Raw genomic sequence first — 10,501 nt, 5'->3', positions numbered from 1 at the left:
GGACATCCCCCGAGGGCTCCCGGGCTGCCAGAGGGATGTCTGATTGCCAGCTTAGGCCCAATCCCCCGGGGAGTGGGCCTAAACCAGCAGGTGGTCATCCCCCGGGGGGTCCCAGACTGCGAGAGGGCACAGGCCAAGCTGAGGGACCCTTCCCCGCAGTGCACAAATTTTTGTGCACCGGGCCTCTAGTATAGTCAATAATAATGTAATTATTATGTACGGTGTCAGGTGAGTACTAGACTTATGGGGTGATCACTTTGTAAGGTATATAATTTGAAATCACTGTGTTATACACCTGAAAGTAATATAATATTGTGCGTCAACTATAATTGAAGAACAGATTTTAAAAATATATTTTACTAGATTTGAAAACATTGAGGTCTTGTTAATTTAGTGACCCACCTCTCCCCTCTTCCCACCCCCTACACACACCCCTTCCTAAATTAGATTCAGTCACACCACAATCTGGAGCTGTCAGATCTGGGTTTAAGGCCTACCTAACAGTGTCCCTTATTGGGGTCCTTGATTAAGTCTCCATCCCTTCCTGAACTTGTGGACATTTTAGTAAATTACTTATTTTCAAGGGAATTGAACGGAAGAAGCTTAGATTGCCATTCCTGGTGTCCCTAAGGACAAAAGGCACAGTGAGAATGCACAGATTTCTCCCTTTGTTTTATCCTTAGTTAAGAGAGAGAATGCCAGTAGAAACCTGAAGTGACTATCCAGTGAGTGAGGGTTTCTTTGTAAAACAAATAAATTCAAAAGTTTTTTTTCTTTGCAAATGAAGTCACAAGTGACATATTGGAAAAGTAAGAAGTAACCATCTTAAACAGAGGTTAACTTAAATTTACACTTTAAGCCACAGTTAAACTTATGATGTTCTGAAATTTTTTACTTCCTCTCTCCCTACTTCCTAAGCCCTTCTTTCTTATTTTATCTCATTTATTTTCCAGGTGAGGCCTTCAGGTATTGAAACTGACCTTTTCTAAAACATGTGAAGTCTCTTATTCAAATAGTGCAATGTCAGTGGTTATGAGTCCTCCATTTTCATTAAGTTTTGTGCATTCATTAAATACATATTAATCTTGAATTTTTGCATTTCTTATATGAGTTGCAATTATAGGTATCTAATTAAATGAATATAGATTGTCCTGCCTACATGGGTTAGAAAAGTATATTTGGGGGGAGTACATGTGTGTGCATGTTGTGTTTATGTGAAGCCAGAAAGCAACTTATAAAAACCAGTTCAGTCTGTAGTCTTATTTAGTATAATTGATGGGCTTCAGCATTGTTTATTTGAGCCTTTTCTCTATTTAAAAAAAGAAAAAAAAGAAAAAGGAAAGTCTTTAAGTGGAATGTAAGATAGATTTGGAGTCCCTAAAATAATTTTTACACTGTACTTCACGTTTAAATGTTAAAAACAATAATAAAGAGAAATTTAAGAAGCATGTTCAGTAAAGCGTTCTTTGGCAGGAAACAGGAACTTACCAGCCTAATAGCTTTAACTGTGGCATCCATAGTAACTACAACATGCCGCCTGAGTAAATATTTATACAGCTCAGTGTGTGTGGAACTGAGGCGGGCAGCCCAAGAGCTGATCAGCTCAGTGTCTGCCATCTTGCACAAGTCTGCTGCACCAAGCCTGGCTGTCACTCATTTCTTCCAGTTTTTTATGGTTGTTTGAGAAGAGCAGATTACTGAGGGCACTTTGGTACTCCCAGTCTTCAGCACGATGGACGCCCAAAGGAGAATGCTTGGACGAGTTTGTCATTAGCACCCAGGAACCTTCCTAATCTTCAAAGCTCCTTGCAAGTGTTCATTAACCGTCCTCTTTCCTATGAGTTGCAAACAGGTATTATTAGTCCCCTTTTTACAGTTGTGGAAACCAAAGCAGAGAGGCTCCCGACTTGACTGAGGTCCCAGGAGGAATTGGTGACTGAGAGCAAGCGAGCACTGGGTTTTCTGACTCAGGCTGTGGGCTCACACCTCTGAGCGTGAGCACGCACCAGCTGCTCCTGCAGGTTCCTTTATCACAAAAATCTAGCCACGCAGTACTTTGTGCTCTCGGTTTATACAGCCGTGTAGAGTGCAGTGCAGCTGAAACCAGGCTAGTTGATCTTATGGTGTCATCTAGAACAACAAGAGATGCAGATTCTGGGTCACGAAGGTAAGGCTGTACCTTGGGGGTTCGTGGTTGTGGATGAAATTAACTCAACTGAGCCTTACATTGTCTAGCAACCCAAAGGGCCCCCTTGTCCCTTAGCGTAGCCCAGCACCTCTGAAGACACACGGCCCTCATGACAGTGTTGCACTTGGGTTAAGGATTTTGGACATCTTGAGGGAGTCATGTTGAAGTTGCATTTTCAACATAGCCAAGGAGAGTATTTCAGTGCTAAACATAACCTGGCTGCTACTAAAGGTTCCTCATGAGTAATCTCAGTTTGGTTAGATATATTGCTCTGTTGGTGTGAGGCAGTAGAGAGCTCTTGGGGAGCCAGGGAGAGAGGCATTCTTTATCTAAAAACTGGCTGTTTTAAGAGAGGCATTTGTCCAAGGGGAGCCGGTACTAAACAGAACTATTTCTTGATGCTGTATACAATTGAAGGATTGTTTACACTGTAGTAAAAAAAGGTCTATGATCCTATTTCTGATTTACATAAAGCTTTACAAATGTTCCCCTTCCTCATTCTTTGCTTCTGGGCACTCAGCATGTGCGCTCTTGCTGATTTAAGCCCTGTTGGTATAGTAGCCCTACACTCTTTGTTGTGCCAGATAAGGTCAAAATTAAGACCCCAAATTTTTAGTTAAGTTGGTATGACTAAGTGGTTAGAGCGTCAGCCCTCGGACTGAAGAGTCCCAGGTTCCATTCCGGTCAAGGGCATGCACCTAAGTTGTAGGCTCAATCCCCGGCCCTACTCGGGGAGCATGCCAGAGGCAACCAATCAATATGTCTCTCTTACATCAATATTTCTCTCTCTGTCTCTCCCCCACCCTTCCACTCTCTCTAAAAATCAATGGGAAAAATATCCTCGGGTGAGGATTAACAAAAAAACACACAAAAACAAAAAATTTAGTTAACTGAATTCATCCAAAAGGCAGGAAAACTTTGTGGAATATACTGAACATAGAAAGGAGAACACAGTTTAGCTTTGACCTTCTGCCTTACAAAAGCCACCGAAAGCTTTGTTTCATTCCTTTAACACATATTTAGAAGTCACTGCCTTGGACGTTGGCTGTGTTCAGCGCTGAGCGTCTGTGCCATCACAGACACTCCTGCCTCACAAGGCACAGGGGTGACAGCAGCTTGTGGGCAGGGGTGGGGCCTCCCAGGAGTCCCACTCCATCAGCTCAGTGGTGGGTCACCTCAGTGGTGGTCCCAGAGAGCAGTTGGGGACAGGGGTGACTCACTCAGCAGGCTGGGGAGTGTGTAGTGTGGGTGTGGCAAGAAGAAACCCTGGAAAAGGGTTTATATTGAGTAAACGATGACTCTTTATGGACCTGCAGCGTCAGGGAGCGACTGAGTGGAGCGGGTGGGGTGGGGGTGCGGAGTGGGGACATCTGGCCACGTTGTCACTACAGGGGCTGGAGGGACATGTGTTAAGGTTCTAAGTGAAACAAGACAAAAAAGAAATTAAAAGTGATCCCTGAGGTGGTGGGATGGCGGGTTTTCACTGCGTGTGTATTTGGCCGGGTGAACATATTTTCTATTCAAGAAATTAAATAAGAAGGGAGAGCACTCAAAGTCAGAGGCGTGACCTGATGGCTGGTCCTCAGTCAGAGCCACGGGCTGCTCTCTCTGCACCTTTGAATTATCGCTGTGCTTCCAGTCAGTTGACTGGCTAGAACACAGCATCGAAAGGCCGAGAGCTTGGGCTTGGATGTGAGACCTGGCCAAAGGTGAGCTCTGCCCCTTCTTACCCAGCACTGGCTCCCGCTCCTGCCCGGCCTGGTCAGGTGTTGCCTTCATTTAAGAGGGCGCCATACGCAGATGCAAGGGGACGGAGCAAGGCAGTCACCCCATAACATTCTACTCAGGGCCTCACTCAGATGGGTATCATTCTGGTGAAGCTGACCTGTCATTGTGTGTCATTTAGTCGAATGAACCAGTTTTGCTGTATTTCAAACATTGTCACTCTACAGCAAGCATGTCAAACTCACGGCCCGCCAGCTACCAGTTTGACATGCTTGCTTTACAGTCAGCCCTGTCCCTTTCTTATCTGTGAATTAAGGCTGTGAAAACCAGGTCTGCTGAAAACCAGAAAGTAGAGTGTCATCTTCAAGAGCCGAAAGGGTTTTCACATGTTTCTGGGGCAGGAAGGGAATTTAAAAAGAAAGTTGGTGAGGTTAGGGCCTAATTGATTTGTTTTCCTGGTGGCACAAGAGGGGAGGCCTGTGCAGAAAATTGAGGGGGGAGGTGAGGTGGGAAGTGTGGAAAACGAAGAGGGAGCTGACCAAAGACTGGGGAGTGTGGAGTGGCCTGAAGGGCACGATCAAGGGTGGCGATCGGGACATCGTCACAGCTAAGTCTTCAGGGTGAGGCAAAAGTAGTTTACAGTTGTTTGTATAGAAAATGGTACAATAATTAATACTAATACAAGAATAAACTGTTTCATGTACTCACAGCTGTAAACCTACTTTTGCCCCACCCTGAATCTTGATGCCAGTCCCTTATAGATAAGCATAGAAAATATTTTCTCCAATCTGTGGGTTGGCTTTCACTTTCTTGATGGTATCATTTGCAGCACAAATGTTTTTAATTTGGATGAAGTCCAAGTTATCTAGTTTATCTTTTGTTGCTGTGTTTTCAGTGTCATATCTAAGAAACCATTGCCTAATCCAAAGTTTGCTCTTATGTTTTCTTTCAAGAGTTTTATAATCTTAGCTTTCATATTTGCTCTTCAATCCATCTTGAGTTAATTTTTGTATATGGTGTTAGGGAAAGGTCCAAGCTCATTCTTTTGCATGTGGATATCCAGTTTTCCCAGCACCGTTTGTTGAAAAGACTCTTCTTTCCCCAGTGAATGGACTTAGCGCGCTTGTGGGAAATCAGTGGACCATAAGGATATCCAGTTTTCCCAGCACCATTTGTTGAAAAGACTTCTTTCCCCAGTGAATGGACTTAGCACGCTTGTGGAAAATCAGTGGACCATAAATGTGCGGGTTTATTTCTGGACTCTCTGCTATTCCTCAGTCTGTATGTCTGCACCAGTCTTGATTACTGTAGCTTGGTCAGAACTTTTAAAACCAGGCAGTGTGAATCCTCCAGCTTTGTTCTTCATTTTCCAAATTGTTTTGGTGTTCGCTTCCCTGGCATTTCCATGTGAATTTTAGGGCCAGTTTGTCAGCACTCCTGGCCTCTTTCTGGAGTCCCGTATGCACTCAGAGTGGGTAGATGGGGACATTGTGGCCCAGACTCTCCCTGGCAGAGGCTCTGACTGAGAGGAGAACCCTTCCTGTAGGGAGTCGGGGCCTTGGCCCTTTGTGGTCTGTTAAGAACCCCCAGAACCTGTGTTTCTGAAATCTCAGGATTTGTCATTAAAAGTGAATTGAGCCCTGGCCAGTTTTGCTCAGTTGTTAGAGCGCCAGTGTGAGCACCGAAGGATCGTGGGTGCCATTCCTGGTCAAGGGCATGTACCTTGGTTGCAGGATTGATCCTTGGGCCCAGTTGGGGCAAGTGCAGGAGGCAACTGATTGATGTATCTCTCTCACATCGATGTTTCTCTCTCTCTCCCCACCTCTTCCCTACCTTTCACTATATTTGAAAATCAATGGAAAAAAATATCTTTTGGTAAGGATTTTTTTTAAAGCGAATTGAATTTTGCATTCTATTTCATAACTATTATAGTTTAATGTAAAAATACTTAACATGATTGAACTGCATTGTAAAACTAGTATTCTAGGAAGTGTATCACGTTTACCCTATGGCTTTATGTAACCCCCAGATGCATGTTCTAATTTAAAATGCCCAGCTGGGGAAACCTACCTCTGAGAGCTCTTGTCCTTGTAAAAGTGGGTTCTTTGACCATTGCCATCTTGCCTCTCCAACCCCCAGGCGCACACATCCATACCGACAAGTAGTAAGTCCTGACTCACACACAGATGTTGGTATCTCTAGTGAAGCTGCTATCCTTTCTGTGGACTCAAGATAGGCTTAGATCCTGTCAGGCTTGTCCATCAAAAAGATTTCATTCTTATGGGATAAAGTCCATTTTGTTTCAAAGTTATCTTTTTTGGAAAATCAAAGTTCTTGGCCAGGGAGCACACATACTTAGCTTATGTAGGTGCAGGTGGACCAAAGGTGGTCCAGGATCAGAGATCCCCAAACACCTGTGCGCTCTGTGGCAGCGCTTTTACCCATCCACAGCAAAAGTAGAGGTGATGTAGTGTGAGTTTTTCACAAAGCTAAATTTACTTCGTATATAGGACTACTCTTTATTCTAAGATTGTCCTTTTTAGTATTAAAATATCCTTTCTTTGTGTGTTTTTTAATGTTTTTATTTGTTAGGGTGGTAAACCAATGTCCATCTTTAAGATTCTTTACAAAATTTTACTATCTGTGAAATCCTAACTCCAAAACAAAATTTTAAACCACAAATACCAAATTTTTACCTTGTTTACATTTGGAATTACCACATAATATTTCAGATCTCTTATATAACTTAAAAGCCCATTTTTTATTCCTTTTATATGAAATGTCCAAGATGGGCTAATTCATGGAGACAGAAAGCATATTAGAGGTGCCAGGGCCTGAGGGGAGGGGAAGATGGGGAGTGATCACTTACAGGGTACAGGGTGTTATTCTGGGATAAAGAAAAAGTTTTGAAACTAGAGAGAGGTGGTGGTTACACAACATTGTGAATGCATTAAGTGCCACTGAATTGTGCACTTAAAATGGTTTATTGTGTATTATGTGAATTTCACCTTTTTTTTCAAGCCCACTTTATTCACTAGTATAATTATATATACTAGTATAAATGAAGTGGGAGGGGAGTGTTTTATTCAGGTTATATAAATCCAGGTGAGCACACGATACATGCTTATACACACACATATACACATGCTACACATACATTATTCACTTGTATCTCAAAGCATAACCATTAGAAGCTATTAGGTAGACAGACTTTCTGCTTTGGAATAGCAGGAAGGTTTGTTTTAACATTCTACTGAGACTCAAAGATTTCCCTGTTCTCAACCTCAGAAACAATACACATCCACCAACATTTTCCAGCCTTTCACACTGGAAAGTTGAAGTTTTGAAATCACCTTTTGAAATCTGTAGTTTCTCTTCCCACTCTGTAGTGGATCTGTTCTCCTTGTTTACTGGGACGCTGGCCACCAAGCTGAGGGCAGGGAGCCAGCCAGCTCTGTTCTGTAAATGCTGAAAGGCAGCGTGAGCTCTTTCCTCCCCTCCCCCAAAAAAGAAAGGAAGGGAAAAGAAAACGACCCTGCATTATGTGTGAGTAAAATCTTTATTATGAATTCTGGGGGCAGCATTTTTTAGACTTTCTCTCCCTGCTGCGTCCAGAAGGAACCCATAAAGGGGAAATGCTGGGTTAGGGCCCCACCTGGACTTGGGGTTCAGGGCCGATCTGAACATTCATTACTATTCAGGTTTCTGGTTTCCTAAAATAATTGAGCTTGTCACCTTAACTTCACCTAAAATACTGATTGTGCTTTACTTTCCGTAGAACATTAAGATCTCATAATATTTCATAAAGTTGGAATTTTTTCAAGAAAGATGATTTTTTTTTCACTTAACTTGGATTGCATTTGTAAATGTGTTATGTGTTGTCTCTGTTCAGATGGTTTTCTGTGTACGGACCCTAGTCACAGGACAGTCTTGTGTACCCTGGTCACACAGGGATGAATTCAGACACACAGCTTCGCATGTCGGCAATTCCTGGCCCCCAAGTCCCATCCCATCACCTTTAATTGCGCCTTCAAATTGCATTTCCTCAGGGGCAAGCAGTTCGGTCCTACTTTTGTTGTTGTTTTCCTTTTTGCAGGATTGAAATTGTGCTCCTAGAAACCGAACACTGGTTTAGTGTCCATAGTGATAAACAAGAAAAGTTTTCTGAAGTTGTCTCTTCAGTCCCCTGCTGCCACAGCTGGTTGCTTGGCATTCTTGCCTCATAAGAGCTGGAACTGAAATTAGGACATGCATGGTATTATCTGAACCTCAGAATCTGCGAGTAATAATTTTGTAAAGAACGCATCTGCGTTTTCAGGCCTGTCATTGAGACAGAAGATCTTAGTTAGATATATTTATGACAGAGAAGCACTGAAGTATAATTCCTAACAATGCCATAGTGTTCTCCCAGTGTTCTTTTTTCAAAAACATATTTTTATTGATTTCAGAGAGGAAGGGAGAGGGAGAGAGAAATAGAAACATCAGTGATGAGAGAGAATCATTGATCGGCTGCCTCCTGCAAGCCCCACACTGGGGATGGAGCCCGCAACCCAGGCATGTGCCCTGCCTGGGAATCAAACCATGATCTCCTGGTTCATAAGTGGACACTCAGCCACTGAGCCATGCCGGCCGCACTCTCCTACTGATTCTTGAAGATTCGTTGTGCTTAGTCCATAGGAGAGAGAATTTCCAAATCCATCAGCCCAGGTCGCTGTTACAGCTCATATTCACAACCCCTGAAACACGTATTTCAATGCTGTCTTCAGTTATCACAAGGGAATTGCACAGACCTCTAACTTGACACTGCTCTCACCAGAACCAAAGGCAAGTCCTCAGTTGTGGCTTGAAGGTTCTGACCCGATTTGGCCCTGCTATGAGGCTAACCCGGGTCAGTGGAAGTTGGAGCAACAGAATGTTGCCCCAGCTGGGGTTCCTGATGGGGTGTGTCTGGAAGGGACCTGGCAGCAGTATGTCCAATGAGGTGGATCATTCTAGCAAAGGTACTTAGTGAAAATTCAGCATATTGTGTTATTCTGTTAAACACACGATTTCTGTTAGGTTGGCTGAAATGATAGTTACTTGAGTTTAAAGGTGTAAAAGAAAAATTCAAGAACATAAAGTAAAAAATACAAATATAAGTCAGAAAGCCTGTCCTCAGGAAGTTTGCAACCCAAGTGACTAGAAGGACACAAATATCAATAGTGGAAAGTCAGATGGGACCAACTAGAGGGGCAAGAGGATGGAGAAATGCTAAGTGTCCCTGCAGGATTGGGCGTCAGAGGACCAGGCAGGACAAACGGCGTGGACAGACAGGGTTCCAGTAGTGTGGCGCATTGAGCCCTTGTTTAAATGCGTTTGTTCCACGCATGTTTCTGAGCACTTGGTGTCTGATAGCTGTCACACAGGTGAAAAGTGTGAGGCCCACAATCCATGTGCGGAGAAGTGTGTGTGTGAGCAGGAGAAGCAGCTTGTGCCAGGGTGTCAGCCGAGCCCGAGGAGGGCGCCACGCTCAGCTCCGCTCTGGGGGACGATGCGCTGCTTCTTGTTTGTTTGTTTGTTTGTTTGTTTGTTTCACCACAATTGAAATACAGTTCTTGTTGGCACCTATGATGTCTTACTGTTTAACACATGCTATGCATTTATAAATGACATTATTTATATCTTGGCTACTTCCACAAAAGAATTTTGATATGGCCTAAAATGTTAGAATATATGCAACATATATTAAAAGAAAAAAGCTTACTAAAAACTAGTTTGGAGGGCCAGTTGGAGTTTCAGCACAGTTTCAGAAAAAGTGTATGCTGCTCATGGGCCAGTGGACACAGCATCTTCTTGGCTCCCTTCTAGTTTGTGATGCTAAAACCATTGCGCAAAGGAAGATGCTCACCTCCTGTGTGACTTGAGATGGGACATGCTACCTATCATTGTACGTTCTTTATATAAGTAAAAGAATGAGCCTGTTAAAATTCAGTTTAATTTGTCCAAAGATACTCTTAAATTAGCAGCAATATTACAATGTAAATATGAAGGCAAAACTGAAAAGAATTAATTGATAGCCTGAGATTGGTGGAGAGATTCCTACACTGGGTTTCTAAACAGTTTCATTTTATAGAACCAAAGACTGGCCAGGGGATCAGCAGAGACTGAGAGGAATTGTCTGTCTGGCTGTCCTCTCAGTCAGAGAAACAGAATGTACAATAAGGGTAGGATGATCTTGATCCTCTTTTAGGACAGGTGATGAGGACTCCAAATCCTGCACTGTGTTGACTGGTAATAGTCAACAGAGAAATCTACGAATTAGGGGAATTAGGGGTTCTTGTTCTTTATTCCGTGGGTGGCCCCAGATTCCCAAGCATGGGAGATGCACCCCACCAGGGGTATAGGAGATGATTTAGTGATCAGAGTTGAACATTGTTTTAATATTTTTCTATTGATGAATATAAAGTATATAATTAGCAAATCGAAATCATGATTTCTTGGATTACTATTGCTTAGGTCAGAGCTTAGTAAAAAGTGTTCATTTAAAGAAAAGCACCAAGTAAATAATAGCACAACTGGTCACAGTTGTGGTAAAAATCGAGAAGCCAT

At 42.9% G+C, this 10,501-nt stretch overlaps 1 protein-coding gene across 10 annotated transcripts in view; it reads left to right on the top strand.

Annotated features, from left to right (window-relative positions):
• The window catches only part of PPP2R5C (protein phosphatase 2, regulatory subunit B', gamma), a 137,896-nt gene that overhangs the window by 51,476 nt on the left and 75,919 nt on the right, over window positions 1–10,501 (top strand). The window contains exon 1 of one of the 10 annotated variants that reach the window (XM_014549081.1): window positions 2,131–2,167. The exons of the other annotated variants lie outside the window; for them this stretch is intronic. Within the exon in view, the coding sequence (XP_014404567.1) occupies window positions 2,146–2,167 (22 nt within the window). The 5' untranslated portion in view covers window positions 2,131–2,145. Of the gene's footprint in view, window positions 1–2,130; window positions 2,168–10,501 lie in introns of those variants that run through there. 10 annotated transcript variants of the gene reach the window in all.

Source organism: Myotis brandtii, unplaced genomic scaffold (genome assembly GCF_000412655.1).
Source record: "Myotis brandtii unplaced genomic scaffold, ASM41265v1 scaffold535, whole genome shotgun sequence".
In the NCBI taxonomy this organism is placed as follows: domain Eukaryota; kingdom Metazoa; phylum Chordata; class Mammalia; order Chiroptera; family Vespertilionidae; genus Myotis; species Myotis brandtii.
Note: the sequence above shows the minus strand (reverse complement) of the source record. Positions and strands in the feature narration are given on the sequence as shown.